Genomic DNA, 20,457 nt, shown 5'->3' on the forward strand with positions numbered 1-20,457 from the left:
ATACATAGAGTTGGTGGACTAGGATTCCTACCTTACTTCTTGGCGGTGGTCGGCTACGGAGAATTTGGTCGTCGGTTTTACGATTCGGCAGCATAACGACTCCGGATTGCTTCGAAAGGAAGAGAGATGAACTTTTCTCTTTCCTAGAAACAACTTACTAACTAAGCTAAGCTACTTTAGAGATCTAGAGGTGGTTTTGGAAGTCGTTTGGTGGTTTCTCTCAAGAACTATCAAGAAACTCAAGAAAATAAGAACTTTAGAACTAAGAACACTTAGAATTTCTAGAGAGAAGTTGGAGCAATGAGAAAAGGTGTGAGTTCAAGCTTGGAGTGAACTTGCTATTTATAGGCAAGACTCACCCTCTCCCTCTCAAGGCCGGCCCTCTCTCTCTCTCTCTCCATATCTCATTTTTTTTATTCCAAAAATCAATCTTTCTTGGAAGATCAAAGTCTAGTTTCTAGGCTTGCATGGCTAGGTTTAGTCCTTAGATTTGATCTTGGAAGATTTGTGTAAGAAAAGAGAGTTTGTACATAGTTTAAAATTGATAAATGTACAAAATAGGACAATGGAGGTTAGATTTTTGCTTGGAAGAATATACAACCAAGGATTTGAAAAGATGTAAGAAAATCATGGTGATCAAGTCAAAGTACAATCCAAATCTCTCCTCTTTCTTTTCCTCTCCCTCTCCCTCTCTCTCGGCCTCTCTCTCGGCCTCTCTCTCCTCCCCCTCTCTCTCCCTTGCACTAGTATAAACACACACACACATATATATATACATATAATGTACAAGAACACATAAAATAATAGGTACTTTTGGTACTTGAGTCAAGGAGATTTTAAAGGCTAAGATTTTCCTATTAAATAATTTAATTAACACATGTGTACTAAGTCAATTCTTTAGTCATCCAAGTACACATAATATATATACATAGGTACTTATGTAATCTAGGGAAATCAACTCCCCATTAAATTAATCCAATTGGGTACAAAACCCCAATATAAAAATAATACCAAGGTACCTAGTAGATCTTAGGCTTTAAATCCAATAAGTACATACATAATATAATATAGGTACAACATCACATGGGGATTTAGAAAATGACTTGTTTATTAAACCCTAGTACTTAGTTTGAAAGACTAACCTTATTACCCAATGGATAATAAATCCCCTAATATTTATTGTCCAATGGACAAAAGTAATAAGGAAATTTTTATAGTTAAATAATAAAAAATGTCCTTTTAAACAATTATAAAATTCTAATCTTTTATAAATATTAGTACTTAATCAAATCTTTCAATGAATACTTTTAATATAAAGAATAAGGTTTCTATTACCCAATGGATAAAAGTTTCCTTAACTTCTATCGTCCAATGGATAAAGAAGAAAACCAAAATAATAAAAGAAAATAAATAAATAATTTTCTAGTCTAGGATTGAAGAGGTTCACAAGGTTCAAAGATAGGCAAAAAGGTCCATTTATGGTTAGGGAAATGTAACTAGGTGACTTCCTAGTTTGGTTTCTTCAACTAGTCGGTTAGAAGTGAATTATACACACCAAGTAGGGCTTAAAGTCAAGAAACGAACTTTGAAGGGCAAAAGTGTAATTATGACAAATTACAAGAAAATAAAAGATAATTAAAGCAATCCAGGCAATTTTAAATAATAACTCGAATATAAAATAAAATTTTTTATTTATTAAAATTCAGAGTTATTACCAAAAGAGTCATGTTACGACGTAATGAGTCATGGTACAAAAACTGGAATCTTCAAAATCTGGAGCCTTTTGCAACTTGAACAATCTGATGGAAACCGCTTTGAGTCACGTTACGGCGTCGCTTTCCGAAAACAGTATTCGCCCCCCCCAATTGGTGTGCACTGGGTTACAGCGAATCTGTTCTGAGGATAAAATGAAGCCCGATCAATGATCTTCTGCCTGCTTCCGCACAAACGAAGGACAGACAGAATACCGAGCCTGAGAGAATCAATTGAACCAAGGATTGTTAATTCCATTTCTGTAGAATAACAGAATAACAGCACAGAAAACAACGAGTCAGAGAGAGGGAGAGTTTCTGGATATTTTTTGGTGTGTCGAATGACTTAACCAATGGCCTATTTATAGACTTATAGACACCCTTACGTGAAAGGTTGTGTCTTTAGTAAACACACATTAGAAAGGGTATGCCTTTTGAAGACAATTAATCAATAGAAAGGATCATGCCTTTTAGTAGGCACCCTTTCAAGAAAATAATTAATTAGAAAGGATCATGCCTCTTGGAGGCACCCCCATGTATCACATCTCTTCCTAACAATCACACCACATTCTAATAATCACACCCTAAGTTAATAGGTGTTATAACTATTCATATAAAGTCATACCCCTTGTGAAAAGGTGAGACACCTTTTCACAAATAACCTCCCGTAATCTTTTTTATTTTGAAAAATCTCTAACAATCCCTCACCATTTTTGAAATAAAGAAAAAATTTTCTTAGTTCCTTTGAAAAGACTTATGCATCAATGAAGGTGTCTCACGACTTGAACCATTTACCTAGTGAAAACACATCAAAGTTAGTCGGAAAGCATAGTAGACTTGTCTTTGAACTAGCGATCCTTAAATGACCAACCGGACATGTCTCACGCATGCATCTTGCCTGGCTCAGGTATTCAAATTTGCCGACACATGGTTTGGCCGTGTATCTTTATCTTGAATTTCATGAGCGCTCTAGATTCCTAACCTTTGAACCCATAGAAGGAGGCACCACATTCACACTCATATAGGTAGACTTTGAAAGTGCCCCTGGAACTACAACACTTGAAACCTAACAAACCGTTAGAAGCCTATTAAAAGCTAAGTAGCTTAACCTTCATGTTTACATTACAGCTACCAAGCATTTTACCATGGGATGGATAAAATCAAAAAATACTTGCAACCACAACTTATTGTGTACTTTGCTGTCGAGTTTCCACCAAGAGTGATTAGATTTCAATGGGCTTAAGTCCCATCCCCTGTGATGTTCTCCACACCAAATCCTTTACAAGACCTTTTGTTAAAGGATCAGCCAAGTTTGACTCAACACTTGAATAACTTCAAGTCTTGGGTTCAATAGATTTTACATAATCAATGGTTATCACTCCATCTGTAATCAAGTTCCTCACATAGCTATGTCGAAGTCCTATATGACTGGACTTTCCATTATACACCTGGCTATAAGCCCGTGATAGAGTCGGCTGACTATCACAATGCAAAGATATAGGTGGCATAGGTTTTGGCCACATGGGTATCTCCCACAACATACTTCTCAGCCACTCTGCCTCTTTGCTCCCTGCTGCTAGTGCTACAAACTCAGCTGTCATAGTTGAGTCTGTAATGAGACTTTGTTTCTTAGATTCCCAAGAAACTGCTCCTCCACCAAGTGTGAACATCCATTCACTTGTTGACAAGTGATCTTTATTCTTGACTATCCAACTAAAAAAAGATTTCTGGGTATAATCAATAGAGAACATGTTCTTTACTACCCCATAGGTTCTCCTAAGTCTAAAAAAGGACTCTTCTCTTGCTTCACCTTTCTTGCAAGGTTTGATGTCAAAAACATCAAAAGGGATGGGATTTTAGCCCAATTTGTTTGATCACTCTTGGTGGAAACTCGACTCAACGCATGACCATACCTCAAGTTTTGAGTTCAATGTGCAAAGTACACCATATGTCGTGATTGTAAGCACTTATTTTTAAAATTGATCCATCCCAAGGTAAAGTGCTTGGTACCTGTAATGTTGAAAAACAAGAAAGTGAACTACTTAGTTCTTAATAGGATTTTTGTGTTGTAATTACAGGAACACTGACAAATCCTACCTATATGACTGTGGAGGTGGAGCCGCTTTCTATAGGTCTCGGGGGTTTTTGACTTTAGAGCACTCACGAAACCAAGATATAGACCCAAGGCCAATACATGGGTCGGCTTTTATGAATTACCTAAGGAGAAGAAAATTTTGTGTGTGAGACGTGTCCGGTTAATCAACAAGGATTGCTAGTTCAAAGACAAGTCTACTATGCTCTTTCGACTAACTTTGATGTGTCTTCACTAAGTGAATGGTTCAAATCATAAGATACCTTCACTTATGCACAAATTTTCCGAGCTTAAACAAGTTTTATTTTCAGTAATTTGAAAATGGTGGGGGATTGTCGGAACATTTCCAAAATATTTAATGGATATTAAATGTGAATATTGGTGAACGGTTTTAATCCAAAAGGTATGTCTATTCAGGTTAGATGAATGGACATGGTTATTGAATTTAAAGGCAAAAGATGTATCTATTCAGGTTAAATGAATAGACATGATCTAATCAAAATGTATGACTATTGGGATTAAATCAAGAGATGTGATCTTTGGCTAACAGTCATGATCTATGCCTATAAAAGGAAAATGGTTCTACCAATTGAAAGAGAGGAGAGATAATCAGAAACATTCTGATTGTTGTTTCTCTCTAAAATTATCTCCTATGATTATACTTGAGGGGCTTGCAAAATTCAAAGGTATTCGGGTCTCTCTTCGTTTGTGCATAACGCAGTTAGATAACAGTTGGAGACTAGGCTTCAATTTATCTTGGAAGCGGTTTCGCTGTAACCCGGTGCACACCGAATTCTTTCGAATTGGTGGCGGTGAATATCTTCTTAAGGACAACGACATAGTAACGTGACTTAAAACATCTCTATTTATCCACTTTCATCGGCTACGACGACTTTTGCACCAACATTATGTGCTCTCTTTTCATCTTAATTTTTTACAAGTCTTGTGAACGTAATATAATAAACATCACTTTTTAATTGGTGAATTTTTTAATTAAGAGATTGAACATAGCTAATTATTTACAAACCTAGGCGATCTATGATGTTTTAGTTGTCCATTAGAGACTTGAAACTATGTCTACCAAGCCATCAAACGACTTAAGAATAAGCAAGTAATCTTAGATAAAAATAAGTTTTTTGTAAGACTATCATTTATCATCCTCAATTCTTGCTCTATGCTGTCATTTTTAATTAATATCGCTTTTATGATTCTTTAGTATATAACTTGAATTGTATTTCAAGAATGGTTTCACGCTTTTAATCTCACTTGCTCATGCGTATGATATGTCAACTTAACCCCACCCAACTAGGGTAACAGATGGACAACCATATGAATTGTTGGCAGAATAAACCTTTCAGTAGCCCCAAAGAATTATTAGCAGAAGAAACCTTTGATTATCGACCAATTATTGGGTAGCCACACGAAATATCGTGTGGCATTGTGATGTGATACTCTCTGCAACTAGTAAAGCTTCAATTTAACATGAAGCAAGTTTTCCCCAAATTATTCTTCGTCCTCCCCTCGGCTTCTTTCTCTAGCTTGGGGGTATTGGTATTGTCGTTACAGGGGCTAAAAGTGCTTTGGTGGATGATAGATACAAGATCATCACCGCACAATGTGGGTCATCCTTTGTTTCCAATCTATATTATAAACAGAGCAGGTTTTTGTTTAGGCACACAAACAAAGTAACATCCATGGTTGCCCAATCAAATTTTCACATTAAATTGTAGTTGTAGATCACTTTCTTTTTCCAAAGATATAGAAAATATCTTTAAGGCAATGCATCCCTATTTAAATGTTGTCTCTTATATATGATCAAATAGGAAAACTTATCAAGATAGTAACTCATGCTATGTGTAGATTACATTTGTCATTAGAGCATGTAATAATTTATTTTAGTTAGGACTATATTACGTTTTGACGTGCCTTTAGGTACGTGCATCCGGTAGTTATTTGACAAAAGTGAATGGTTATGTCTATATCTATTACATAATGTAAAGTGATTTTGGCACTATATATTTAGCTATTGACACTCCAATTTTTATCCTTATCCTATGTGAAATTATTAAAATACCTTTTATTTTGCTAGTGTTCATTCACTCTAAAAGATACCGTAGTAATTTTAAATAGAAAAAAGATAAAAAATTGAGTGCGAATGATTACAAGTTGAGTGTTAAAATCTTTTTTTTTTTAAATTTGTTACCACGTAAATGATTGGGCCTGCGTGGTATTCCGAGAATGCTGCATATTACTCTTGATGATCATCCCTAATTAATTTGCCTTCTCCCTATCCACCTCTGCATAAAGGACACGTTAATTATCCGTTGAGGGCCAAATAAGCATATCCTAGCTCCTAGGGTCCTTGTCATTATTATAAGTTGCCTTCCCCCTTTCCTTCTCACTAAGGCAAACCCCTTCCCCCCCTTTCCTCAGGCAACACGTCACCCACCCACATCCAACCACGTGTCGCCGACCCCCAATGGGTCCCACATGCCATCCCCATCACCATGGGAGATCTCCTCGTCAGTATCTATCTTACTGCTTTAAAATCACGCGCTGGTCACCTGACCACGATCCAAGAAGGTTCGACCCGCCAATCCCAACCCTCCACGTGTTTCCCACACGCGTCCTATAGATTATTCGCAGCAGTCAATAAAACTCCAATCCTGCAACCCTCCACGCTCGTGGGCGCCACGTGTCCCCCATAATCCAACGCCAAAAATCCCTTCTATAAATAACACCAGAAGCAGAGCAATATAAACAGATGAGATTAGTGGGGTAATTCAAACTGAATTCGATCACGATTATTATTATTATTATTATACCAATCCATGATTCAAAAACATGACCGCAGTGACCGCCGGTTTCTGACATTCCCGGCGGTTCATCCCTGCTCGGCCGTATCTCCGGCGACCCTTCTCGACTCTCTCATCTCTCTGTCTCGTAGCATATGCAGCTACCAATCCAAGTTCTTCCCGACCCAACGAAAGATCGCCCGCGAAGCGCTCCGCCAGGTCGCGATCCTCCTCATTTTCTTCGAGGAAATCCAAGAGCGCGGCCGGCCGAACTTGTCGGACTCCGCTGTGCTCTGTTTCTCCGAGCTCCACCTCGCCCTGCAGAAAGTCCTGTTCCTGCTCCAGGATTGCACCCGGGAGGGCGCCCGGCTACGGGCCCTGACGAAAGCCGGTTTCATTGCGACCCAGTTCCGGGTTTTGATTCGGACAGTCGCGACTGTTCTCGATGTCCTTCCACTCCGCACAATCGACGTGTCATGCGAAGTCAAGGAGCTAATCGAATTGGTTGCCAAGCAGGCGAGGAAGGCGAAATTGGAGATCGATCCGGAAGATGAAACAGCGATGAATCGAGTTACTTCGATATTGGATGGATTCGAGAACAGAATCAAGCCAGACAGGAGATCTGTCGAGCCAGTTCTCGATTACCTCGAGATTAGAAGTTGGAGCGAGTGTCAAAGTGAGATTAAATTCTTGGATGACGAAATTTGTTTACAATATCAAGATGGTAACGAGAGAGAGCTTCCTCTGTTGAGCAGTTTAGTTGGATTCATGTGCTACTGCAGGGGAGTCCTGTTCGATACAGGGGAGTACGGGACATTCGATCAAACAGATCGCATGTGTAATTTGGAAACGATTCCGTTTTTAAATCCGGAGGATTTCCGGTGCCCAATTTCCCTCGAGCTGATGAACGATCCGGTAACGGTATCCACCGGGCAGACTTACGACCGGGTTTCGATCCAAAAATGGTTACAAGCTGGAAACCGCCTCTGTCCCAAAACAGGGGAGATTTTATCAAACACAGAGTTGGTGCCCAATTCCGCTCTCCGGAAGCTAATCCAACAGTTCTGCGTCGATAACGGGGTTTCCCTCTCCAAATCGAGGAAGAAGAATCGCGACATAACGAGGACGATTGTCGCCGGAAGCCCCTCGGCAGCCGAAGCAATTAAGTTCCTCTCCGTGGTCATTTCCAACAGGATGTACTTCGGAACGGAGGAGCAGAAAAACAGGGCGGCTTATGAGACCCGATTGCTAGCAAAATCGAACACTTTTAATCGGTCTTGCTTAGTCGAATCGGGCACGGTGCCGCCTCTGTTAAACTTACTCAACTCAACCGATCCGTCGGTTCAAGAGAATTCGATTTCGGCGCTGCTGAAGCTCTCGAAGCATTCCAGTGGCAAGAAAGCGATCGTCGAAAACGGAGGGTTGAAGCCAATCCTGAGAGTTCTCAAGAACGGATTGAAGTTGGAAAATCGACAAATATCGGCCGCAACGTTTTTCTACCTCTCCTCGGTTCACGAATACCGCAAATTGATCGGTTCGACGCCCGGTGCTATACAAGCTCTGGCGGATTTGATCAAAGACGGTACGAATTGCGGGAAGAAGAACGCGGTCGTGGCGATTTTCGGCCTCCTGTTACACCATTCCAACCATCAAAGGGTGCTCTCAGCTGGGTTAGTTCCAATTCTAGTCAACATCCTAGCTTCTTCAAACGTAGATGATCTCGTAACAGATTCATTAGCCGTTCTAGCGACGTTAGCAGAGAGCGTGGAAGGATCGGTTTCGATTCTCCAGACGTCGCCTCTTCCGATAGTAATATCCACTCTGCAGTCCTCGACCTCTCGGGGACGAAAAGAGTACTGCGTCTCGATTCTGCTGTATTTGTGCATGAATTGCGGCGTGGACGCAATGTCGGATCTGGCGAGAAACCACCCTTCGCTCATGCCGCTGCTGTATTCGCTCACGACGGATGGGACTTCCCACGCGAGCAAGAAAGCGCGGTCGCTCATCAGAATGCTCCAGAAGTTCCAAGAAACAAGCTCTTCCGGGTTAAAAAACAGTGCAGTTCCACAGGAGTGCTTCATCCATGTCCGTTGAACCCTAATTTTTTTTTTTTCCCTTCATTTTCTTGATGACATTAGTCTTTGTATGTAAGATACATACATATATTCTTGTATGTGGGGTTTGATTTTTGGGTAACCCCTTTTCTGTTACGAGGTTGGGTGTGGTTAGCTCGAATTTTTTTTGAAGAGCTGAACTCCGCGCTCGTGGAGCTAGATTGTAACATACATTTGTTCAATACCATGATTTTGGTAGTGATAAATAAGACAATGTGATTGTATTCAGTTTTGGTTCAGCAATATGGCGAATTGTTTGTTAGTTTTTAACTTTTAAGCCTGGTATTTTTGTTGTATCATGTCAACATTTCTCTTGGATGAAGAGTTCCTGGAGTCCTGCCAGGGCTAAATGGATCTTTCCTCAAACTTTCTGACCGAGGCTGGAACAACGACTACATTTTGCAAGATATGTTCCTCATCTTCCTGTCTAATACATTGAACAAAGAGGCCTCATAATGGACATGCTTAACATTGCATTATAATCACTATAATGATTATAGTATTGTTTGATGGGATGTTAGTCTAGGTGTGCATATACTGGCCCGGACATTTGAGTATTGAAAAGATAGAGTTATGGACAACTCTCGACGTACCTCTAGTGAGATGTTAAGAGTTGAGAAAATAAAGTTTTAGAAAACTTGAAGTAATGAAAAAATAGAGTTCTGAAAAACTTGGAGTTACCCTTGATGATGAAAACACTAGATGGAAATTAGGACACGGGTTTTGGCCAAGTATGTATTAGAAAGTAAATAAGTGTTTGTCCTTTATAATGTCGCACGTTTGAATTTGATGGATACCAAACATTCGAAACCTTGAGAGGCTATTGAAGGGATTGACCGGTTGTTAGCTTTAGGATTCTGGAATTAGTTGACGTGCATACAAGTTAACCCTTAGTTATTAATAGAAAACGATTACTTAACACAATTCCAAGGTTAAGGTTGACTTAATAGTTAAGGTCTGAGACTCCTTTCTAAGACTTCAAGTTTGAATCTTCCAAATGCTATCAATTCCTTTGGGACTGTTGAAGGTTTGCCTAGTCGCTAATTTTAGAGTCTTGAAATTAATCAAGATATGGACAAATTGGCCGAAGACCTGGTCATCAAAATAAAATAAAACAAAGTATAAAGATAAGTGAACACAAACAAAAAGAGAAAAGCTTAGGGGGGAAGTGTGGAAGAGTGTAGATAGGGGTGGAAGTGCGGAAAAGTGTAGATAGGGGTGGAAACGAGGCGAGCTTCGTAGTGTTTGAGCTCAGTTTGCTTGTAAACTAGCCGATCTCTTAATGAGTCGAGCTTTTGAGTGTCAAGCTTGGTTCGTTTAGTAAGCAAATTCAAAACTCGAGCTTGAGCTCAGCTCGATTAGCAAATGAGTCAAGTCAAGCTTCACAGTGTTTGAGCTTAGCTCGTCCAGTAAACAAATTGATAACTCGAGCTCAAATTCGACTCGATTAATAAATGAGTTGAACCGACCTGAGAAAGCTGAGTTACGAGCTGATTGCGAGCAGCTCGGTTCGTTTGGCAGCCATACGACAGGAGTGTAGATGAAAAAAAGTGTGGAAGTGTTGCATTGTAGCCGCATCCCCAAACGTCGTCCAATAATTGGATTTTCTCTTCCTCGTTGCCCTTTCCCCACGAGAAGTATCTTTTTCTTTCTTGGACACTCGAAAGAAAGCCTTTCACAGATTATTACTAGCAGTAGCACGCACAAGGATCGACGACTAATCGGCCACCGACTTCCGGCAGTCCTTCTGTTACTTGTAGGGCGGTTCCCTCCTCGTCGTCTATCATTTCTATACATATACTCACACATGTGTACACAGATTAGGGTTCTAGACTCATTAATAATTTAGGTCTAAAGCGCTTAAACACTTCTCTCTCGATTTGAATCGATTTTGTTATCAAAAGCAGGGTTTTGTTAGGGATTGGCAATGGCAACGGAACCTAAGGCTGCAACTGAAGAGCCAAAAATTGACTTATTCGAAGACGATGATGAGTTCGAGGAATTCGAAATCAACCAAGGTAAAACCCCCCTTTTTTTCTTCTTTTTGATTCAAGTCGTTGGCCGTGTCTATTCAGGCAATGGTTAGCTTTGTTTAGAAGTTTCTTTTGTTTAGGGTTTGTTTATTAGAGTTGGTATTTCAACAATCGCCCAGAGGGTTAGATCAGGTGGGCAAGGAGGGCGGAGGTAAGGGTCGTACAAGCACAAGTGTCTCGATGTATTGTACTCCCACTAAGAGCAAAATTCTTTGCTTTTAGCCTGCCCGCAAGCGGAAACTTGTGCAAAATAGCTATGGAAGTGGCTGGGTTTGCAGTGTGGCCACTCGACCAATGCAGTTGGGTAGGATCGTTTCCGGATTACAAAAAAAAGAACAAAAAAAAAAAAAAAATCACAGAAGCATGCAAGGCAAATTTGAGCTTGTTTAAAGCCATGTTGGGGTGATTTGTCTTTCCCGGTGAATGAGTATGAAACTCTACAAGATTACTGTCAAAATGAATTATACAAGGCAGTTTGAGCTTTGTTTAAAGCCGTGTTGTGGATCAACCTGTTGGTTATATTATAAGAGTAGTATCAAAATTATTTACGTATGTTAGTTCCTGTCAAGCCGTGTTGTGGGTTTAGTATCAAAATCCTGCTGGTTGCAATTTCTAGGCTGTTTCAGTTTGAACAGTATAGGGACACGGGATTGATGAGGAGAACTATGTAATTGGTTAGTGCAATTTAGTCAAGTTAATATACAATGATGCTGGTGAATTGAGCTTGGCAGGGCGTAGGCATTTTTCAGACCATATTTTATGTTCTCTCGGTTTTTTTCTGTATCACAAATACAATGTCTTGCCCTGAAATACTGATTTAACCTTTCCATGTTCTTCATTCTTACCAATGTTCAACACATGCTGTTTTTGTTGCGGCCATATCTTAGCTAGATTAAGATTTATTTCACATGAGAAATCTTTATGGACACCTTTCCTTAGGATTCAACTTTAATATATAACTAGTTTCTTTGTTGCCTTTGAGTTTGGGGCTTGGGGTTGGGAGGAGGCGAGAAAGATGTTATGTTGAGATGTTTAGACAGTATTGATTTAGAACTTGCATAAGGGCACAGTGGTAGGTTTGGATTTTTGAAAGTTTTACATTTTGCAACAGTCAATCACTATAAGTAGATTGCTTTGAAATATTCACGTCTTCGCATAGCCGTGCCTTGGGAGGGTATGTTTTTCTGTTTGTACTCTTTTTTCTTTTTTGAGTACGCAACTCTATTGTTCTCTAGTCAAAAGAGCTTATGTGATCTCTGAAATCAGGTCTGCAGAGGTTTTTTGTTTTTTGTTTTTTCTATTTGTTCGTTTATTTATTTCTCTCTTTGTTTTTGGGCGGCTGTCTCTATGCATATCTCTGCCGCATAATTCTTGGTGTTCAGGTACTCTTAGAATACTTGTTATTCCAGTGAAGACAATTTCTAGTGCCATTATTAGATAATATTAATCATTGTAAAAGTCATCTGAGGTTCTGAGAATTACTAGCAGATAATAGAGCCAATGGTAGTAATATGCTTTATGAAATTAGTGAGGTTAGGGTATCTCCAATGGCATAACCAAAATTGGATAGTTAAAACTTGCCGTCTCATTTGTTGACTGTTGGTTATCCATTTAAGGGTTTGCTAAGATTAAAAATGTGGAGTCTCACAATGGTCCATAATCAAAAACCCATTTTTAGTAGAGAGAGATAGGGAGAGATTGGAATCCATGTAAGTGGGTGGGTCCATTGATAGTGATGGGAGGAGAGAGAAAGGGAAGAGAGTGTGTGGTTCCCATTAAATTTGGTTATCCAAAGAGAAAATGTTGCTAGTTTTGGTTATCCAAAGGCCAAAATTTGATTATTGGTTGAGGGGTTCCTAAGTTTGGTTATACCATTGTGTGCTATATTTTGAATCAACATTGTAACGTTAGAAATCTTTTAGTTTTGGTTATGCCATTGGGGACACTCTTAGAGCACAAACTAATTATAAAGTAGACAAAGTTTGAAAATTTGATGATTGGAGGATTGAGCTGCAGTGGTGTTATTACTTATTAGTCAATAATTTAGTTAAATTTTTTTGACAGAAAGTGCATTTTTTGTCACTCATTTTCTTAATCTTAGAGAGTCAGAAGAAGGTATTCAAATGGGATGATATAGTATTGCCTGATTTGTGATGAAAAATCTGTATATTTTCTCTCCGATATTAGACGGAATAAGGCACTTAATGATTGCTATCAACGTTGTTAACACCACTCTTTGTCTAGCAACGTTTCTTAAGCCACATGGAAAGAATTTCATACTAGCGATTGGTGCACAAGAGCGGGAGCATGGAGTCGAAGACAAGCTCGTCTAACACCACGCGTTCTGGTATTTGGGAGCTTGCTCTTATGTGCTTGGTGACTAAGGGACAATAGTTTCAAATCTCATAGGCGTCGTTTAGGGAGACAAATGCTGTTTATCCTAGGCCATTGGCTTCTTGTCACCATGCCCTAGGTGGGCTGGTGTAATCAATCCTGTCTTGAGGATGCTGTACCTCCATGTTGCCGGACCTGTCTAGGTCCCTTTTCTATCATGCTATGGCTCCTCAATGTGTAGGGGCTCCTTTTGGTTCAGCAAAATGAGAGTTACCATGCAAATGTTTCAGTGAAAAGTAGCTGTTCCCATGTGACTGTGTGAATATCAAGAAGGCAGTATCTTGCGCATGCGCTGATTCACTGAAAGGAAGCTGTTCCAATTTGACTACGTGACAATCTCAAGAAGGCATATCTTGCGCATGGAATGCATTGAATTCTTGTGCGACTTTACATATCCTTTGAAATGACGACCATTTGCATGTGTTATTTGGGCGGAACCAGTGGACGATAGCTATGTTGTGCAAAATGCTATTGCTATGGTGTAGGTGTTAATGATTCATGTTCTTTTGCGAATACTACTCCCTCCATTCCTAATTGTTGGTTTTGGTCCACTATTCCATTTTGGGATGACATCCAAAATGTTAGTCCCTCTTAAAAAGTTAAAAACCTAAAATGGGCAAGTTTGACATCTTGAGATTTGATGTTATTGTAATCATTACATGTACTTTTGAAAAGTTGGAAGCCCTAAGAGGGACTAAGAATTAGGATCAGAGGGAGTTTGATGCATAAATACAAATGATAAAATAAGATTGGAAAAAAAGAGAAATTTCATGATAAATTGTAGATCTATGAAAGTGTTTGGTTGATTTGTACAGAATAGATTTCAAAGATTCCAAGTGTTTGGGTTAAAATCTATAGAATAGGTTTTGACATGGTTTATTGACAATATTACCCTTCCCCAAAGAGTGGCTAAAAGGGTATGGCAACATGTGAGGGGCAAATTTGTCTTTTCATCCTGGATAAAAAATGAGAATTCCAAAGCTCCTGGTTTGATTATGGGATTATGCCTCTTTATTGCCATTTTCATAATGCATTACCTGAGAATGGATTCTGGATGCTGGTAGCCAAACACCCATAAGCTGAAAATGAAACCAAACCAAACTGTGCCTCTAGTCCCAATCAATTGAGGTCGGCTACTTGAATCCGTCGTGTTTCGTAATATCTAGTAAGCCTAGATCCTTGCGCACTACCGCTTCTAAGGTCAATTTCGGTCTACCTCTCCTATTAGTGCTATCATCTACTGTAACCATATCACTCCTCCTAACTATTGTGTCGACAGGTCTACGGTAGACATGACCAAACCACCTTAGTCTATGTTCTCTCTTCTTAGCTTCTAATCGTGCTACCCCTACCATTCCACGAATGTTTTCATTTCTAATTCTATAATCTGAAAATGGATACTCCAAAATCCAAAAAACAGGTATCCAAACACCCCCGCGGAGAATAGTGAGTGACGAAGGAGAAGACGACAAAGTAGGGACGTCAAGAGAGTTAAAGAGAGGTCGGTGAGAGAAGTGGTAGGTCAAAGAATCAAAGACACAAGAGTGAGGAGATACAAATATTTTGATCAAGGTAATTAGATATTGAACTTGTTGCACTGCTCCCTTCTGCACGTAAGAATATATCTGGTTGGCTGAGGGAATTTTTGCATTGCACAAGTTATTTGTTTTCTATGTTCTCGTATGTTTTTCTAGAGGAGTATGGATATTGGTAATTGACCTTACTACCATAACATTCATTGTTCTTGTTGTATGGTGAATTTGGATCTGAGGCAAGATCTAAGATCGATGCATTTACGTTAATCATGTCTGGTTTGTGCTTCATAATGTGAACATCAAGAGTCATTTCTTCTAGTTCTGTTCAAGAAAATCGCATCAATAGCTATTTCTCTTCTGATGGTGTTGGAAACTGCATGCAGCAGCACTTCTCATATTTGATTTCACATGTCTAGTTGCCTGTTCATTGTAAATTGTTGTTACTCTTGTCATTTAACCTGAGTATTACTGTTGATCCGTTGGAACATGTTTGGCTATATATTGATCCATTTGTTCTTCGGAAATGGCAACATTGGCAGAGTGGGATGACAAGGAAGAAGGAAAAGAGGTAACGCAGCAGTGGGAGGATGACTGGGATGACGACGACGTCAATGATGACTTTTCTCTGCAGCTGAGGAAGGAGTTGGAGAACAATACAACAGAGAAGAAATGACGAATCAAAGTCTAAGCCTTCGTCAGTGGTTCTCGTTCTTGTTCTGTGCACCATGGCCTCGTATTGTCAAAAACTTTTGTTTCCTTGTTTACGTATGAACTCCAAAACTGCTTGAATTTGTTTGACTCTTCTTGAACTTTCTAGATTTCCGAAACTTGCCTTTTGAAGTGCACCTTATCCATAATTCTTACCTACTGGGACTTGTGTATTTATAATCTTTTACTTGCATTGTTTGTTTGTTTACTACGGTACAGCTAGTATTCGCAGTTGTTAGACTCAAAACCCAGAAACAAAGGTCATATTTTTGAACCGTTCTGGGTTAGTCTGAAGAATTGTTCCAGAAGCCAATATCTTATCCCTTCATTAATCCAATTAATGAAATGATGGTTGGATATGTCTGTAGATTCTTTCTTTCCACAATAACTGTAATGACTAATTTAAGCCTACATATAAGGAATTTGCATCTAGAATAACCCAACATATCTGACATGTTAATATAGCTAGGTACGTAAATCAAAGGTTAACCTCACCATGCTAGGAGATGCTTTTAAGGAGCATGGCAGCAAAAGTTATTCACACTAAGGGGTCGATCGAGTGAGAGCATTTTGCAGCAAGGGCCTTACTCTCCTAAGCTCGCAAGTTCGACTCACCTTGTTAGTAAAAAAACCTTTGGACTCATTGGAGGTTTGCTTGATTGTTATCTTTAGGGATTCAAAATTGGTTGGTATACATAAGATGATCCGAACACCCGGTTATTAGAAGGAAAAATGTTGGCTTCAACCCCGTGTTTTATAAACACAAAGGGGTTTAACCGAAGACTATATAACGAACTCTTGAATGCTCACTTAATTTGTTGCCTATTCTTTTCTTCTACCACATATATCTTCCTCTTCATGTTTCATTCAGAAATGGGTAACACGGAGACAGTGCAACTGATCATTGGAGTCATCGGTTAGTCTAGTTTTTTTTCCCCCAATATTGTAAGTATATATCAGTGGGGGTTAACGGAAAATTAGTGCGTAAACAATCGAAGGGGTTCGAGTCTATGATGTCTCTCCATAGACTCGAACCCTAGACCTTCCTTTTGCAAAGCAAGAGGTACAATGTTAACCATTATTAGATGAAGAACGAAAGCTAATTGTTTTGGAGTTAAAGTGTCCGGAGCCATGACTGGAAAGGGTTAGCCCTCTGGACAGTTCCAATAATATCAAGTCCAATTCTGTCAAGCCTAACAATTTGGAAGCAGGCCAAGTGTAGTTTTAACTCTCTAGAATGGGTCCAATGTAGTCCTTCCAATGGATATGCATTTGAAAGTTTTCATGTGTTTGGATGTGTTTCTTTTGTGGTAACAATGTACTTCCAAAAGCTCAATGCTTGTTTGGTTTGATGAAAGGGTGACGTTTATCAGGGACACATGACATTATAAATTTTGTTGGGCCTACGTGAATATACGGTGGAGAATGGTGTTGGACACCCGTGGCAGTACCCCAAGAGTACCCAATAATTTTTCCCATCTTAGAGATAGAGATGACGATTTCAAAAGACAAATTTTCACTTTTATCTCAACTATTTCATATTTGTTTAATTTGTCTTCAATCTATCAATTTAACCTATTTAATCCTTGAACTATCGAAATTGATGTCTATTGAATCTAATTTGAGACTGTCCATGAAATTCATATCTCATTCATATTAGTAAAATTAGTTAATAATTTATTTCAAATATTCATGGTTCAATGCAATCTAAAACTAGTTCGATTTTAAAACTACTCAAATTGCTACTCGTCTCGTTATGTATACAAGGTGTATAACAAAGTTATCTTATTTGAACAATCGTAAATTATTCCTCGTGATATAACACCTCGATGAAAGTTCATTGAGATCGATGTCATGAGCAAATAAAGCTTAAATATTTTCAAAACCTTCTCTAATTTTCTAGTACAAGCTTGGAAGAACTCATTGCTTGAGGTCCAAAAGTTCTGTTATTAATATTCATCTAATAATGAACATCAAACAAGAATTAAGCAATTAGCAATAGTGGTAGTAATTATGAAATCAAGGAATATTATCACTTCAAAACTAAAAAATGCTTGTATAGAGGTGATGACATTAATTAAGAACCAAAGAAGAGACTGACATGTCTTTTGGTGAAATATCTTTTGGAGAAACATTATATTATACTCTATATTTTGTGGCATAGATGTCAACCAACCTTGAATAATGGTCAAACAAACGAAGTGATGATAATCGACATTCCAATTGATTGTTATTCAATCATTCGATCGAAACTGTTTAATAGACTTGTAATCAAAGTCCTCAATCATTCACAATTTGGTTATACAAATAAATTTTAGTATAATTAATTCAGAATTTTTTCTGCAGACGTAATCAATTTGCGAATTGATGGTTTTATAATAGTAAGTTTGATTATATTAGATTAGATAATGCAAAATATTGCACAAAACAATTTAATTTCAGTTCTCTGATTAGAGAAACATGAGCGCATAAAAGATTCAATAGATTGAAATTTTGTGAATGGGCTGCCAATAAAAAATTATTTGTGAAATTCATCACAAACTTCACGATATTCGATTCTCAAATTGATTATTAATATGTGGAAGATACCTTAATCAATGTTGGAATTGATTGCAGGACAAGAGTTGATCAACTGTAGAATCTATTTAGTTTGAATATATCACAATAATCGTTTCTCAAATTGACTATTAATATGTAGAAGACACACTAATCGATTTTAGAATTGATTGTGGGACAGGATTTTATCCAATGTAGAATGGATTTAGTTTGAATTATTGGTTACAGACTTAGTTATTACTTATTATAACATAAATTTATGATCATTAGTGGTGCTAATTATGAGAATATGAGTCCAAGCACTTATAATATGGTGTTACGAATCTTTGTGGACTTATTTATGGTTGCTTGTGGCTAGTATTATGAGATCTAGTGACTAGCCAAAATTTAGAACTTATGATTTCCTGCTTATGAAAATTTGTGGTACATTTTCTTTTTCTTGTGGGATATTGTGGTTTTCTTATGATCGTGCCTTATTATGAGTTTGTTATGGCTTGTTTAATTTTTATTTTTTTTGTCAAAGTTTAGAGGTGTTTTCATTGATACGAAAATTAAACCAGACATAAAAAATGGGTAGCCACCCTCAATGAGGGAGGAAAGCAACCATAAAGGAGGCCTAAACTCATAAACGATCATTCAAGACCTCACATAGACAAGATTCGCCTCTGACCATGAAAAGACACCAAGACGATATAGAAAACCCACCACGAAGAAAAGCAAACAAAATTTGCAAATAAACAATAGATCCACATCAGACCCCTAAGTCCAGCCGTCCAAAAACGTCGACCAAGACCCTTACTGCCGCCGTCATCGCTGCCACAAGGGCGGCCGAGACACAGCAAAGACCACGGAACAGAACCTTCATCATCACAGCAACCACACCCCAGCGTACAACATCACCAATTGCTACCTCTGTCCCAAGAGACATGGCTTGTTTAATTTAGTCATGAATAGTTTTATGAATGTTTGTGGTCTAGTTTATGAATGTTTGTGGCTAAAGAATTCTGCATGTACGTCAGAATAGCATACGTACTTGCCCATTTCCGTTCTTTCGAATTGCAGGTCTAAGAGTTGAAGGGGTACGTACTGTGAGCTCTATGTGATAAAAGGCAGATAATCTTATTATGTCATAAATCTTTGAATTTCAAAATTTTGAATCATGCCCAATCAAATCTCTAGCATTTTCATTTCCTTAAAATAGAATGAAGACCTTTGAAATCTCGATTTATAATATATATATATATATATATATATATATATATATGTATGTGTGTGTGTGTGTGTGTGTGTGTGTCTAAACCGAGAGGAATTATCTCTCCTTATTCTATATTACGTATTTGTGTCTTCCATTGAGCTATCAAAAGCTCGACCTAGCAAAGAGTGCAAAAAGAAGAATCACCCCATTTGGGCCAGTGAGGTACGTACTTTGTTTTGCCTTCTTTATATATTTCCGCGTATGGTCTTCTTCTTAGAATTGATATGAATTTATATTCGTTCCGGTAAGGGGTTGATTTAGTGGTGGAAACTCGAACTTGGTTAGGCGAGGCCTTGGTTTGAGCCACCGTAGATTTTTATTGGGTCTAAACATACTTCTGAAAGCGGATCAACAAAAAAAACATACTTCTGACACCATTTACACGTTATGGCAACTTAGGTTCAGTTTTCATGTAGGTGTGGTGAGATTTCTACAGATAGTGGTGTGGTGCGACAGGGCAATAAGCCAATCGTCCGTTGGGGACGTGATGCGATATCATTCATGCAATTTCATTTTTGGCCCAAAGAAAAGTATATTCGTATGTTACACAAACAAGTCAAATGGAAGACAAAACAATCCATGTGATGCCACAAGGGATATATTTATGCCTCTTAATGAGTATAATTTGGAGTGGTCAGGCACTCCAAAAATTAAGGTTTTTATCAATGTCATGTGTTTGGCAGTAAAACTTGGTCAGATTTACTCTTTAATTATTTTTCATGGAAATTAAAAGCTTTACCTATTTGTTAAATCTAAATGCAAGTTATTTTGTATGAACGGATCCAATGATCAAAGCAGCAAGCAACTCTTGGGTTTTGAATGGTGAAGGAATTCTTTAGATCTTTGTGCCAACCAAATAAAGCGAGGTTTTGAAATATCGACTCCGGTAATAGTAACTTTAAGTTCAAATATGCGTAGACCCATCTTAATTTATTTTATTTTTTTGCTGTAGAACAAGAATTATCCGTGATTTATGTACTATTTACACTATAGTATAAGTTTATAACGGAAGATGAATTTTGCTGGGAAGCAATTTCAATAGTATATGAAGAAAAAAAAGGAAGAGCCAAATCAATCATAAAAAAGTAAGCAAGACTATTACCATAGTTTATGATTTTCAAAAAAGAAGTTTTTAAACCTCCAAAAAGGAAATGTTAGCTTGATTTCTCACGGTTTATCCATTTTAGAAGGAAAGCTACCATGGGTTTCAAAAAATTGCATCTG

General features: G+C 38.2%; 2 protein-coding genes across 2 annotated transcripts; both read left to right on the forward strand.

The window, feature by feature from the left end:
• The first annotated feature begins 6,583 nt into the window (after positions 1 to 6,583).
• Positions 6,584 to 8,980, forward strand: LOC131298121 (U-box domain-containing protein 19-like). The gene has a single exon (XM_058323429.1). The coding sequence runs from the start codon at positions 6,675 to 6,677 to the stop codon at positions 8,730 to 8,732; it is 2,058 nt and encodes a 685-aa protein (XP_058179412.1). The 5' UTR covers positions 6,584 to 6,674; the 3' UTR covers positions 8,733 to 8,980.
• Positions 8,981 to 10,314: 1,334 nt separating this feature from the next.
• LOC131298122 (protein DELETION OF SUV3 SUPPRESSOR 1(I)-like) lies at positions 10,315 to 15,582 on the forward strand. Its single transcript, XM_058323430.1, has 3 exons — positions 10,315 to 10,510; positions 10,658 to 10,770; positions 15,254 to 15,582. The coding sequence occupies exons 2-3, from the start codon at positions 10,680 to 10,682 to the stop codon at positions 15,385 to 15,387; spliced, it is 225 nt and encodes a 74-aa protein (XP_058179413.1). The 5' UTR covers positions 10,315 to 10,510; positions 10,658 to 10,679; the 3' UTR covers positions 15,388 to 15,582.
• Positions 15,583 to 20,457: the final 4,875 nt, after the last annotated feature.

Source organism: Rhododendron vialii, chromosome 8a, assembly GCF_030253575.1.
Source record: "Rhododendron vialii isolate Sample 1 chromosome 8a, ASM3025357v1".
Lineage (NCBI taxonomy): Eukaryota > Viridiplantae > Streptophyta > Magnoliopsida > Ericales > Ericaceae > Rhododendron > Rhododendron vialii.

What these genes read in the sequence shown, in the direction of transcription:
- LOC131298122 (XM_058323430.1), top strand. Translation starts at nt 10,680, where the DNA reads ATGGCAACGGAACCTAAGGCTGCAACTGAAGAGCCAAAAATTGACTTA. An exon ending in GGAATTCGAAATCAACCAAG is followed by an intron (nt 10,771 to 15,253) that starts GTAAAACCCCCC and finishes CAACATTGGCAG; the next exon opens with AGTGGGATGACAAGGAAGAA.
- LOC131298121 (XM_058323429.1), top strand. Translation starts at nt 6,675, where the DNA reads ATGATTCAAAAACATGACCGCAGTGACCGCCGGTTTCTGACATTCCCG.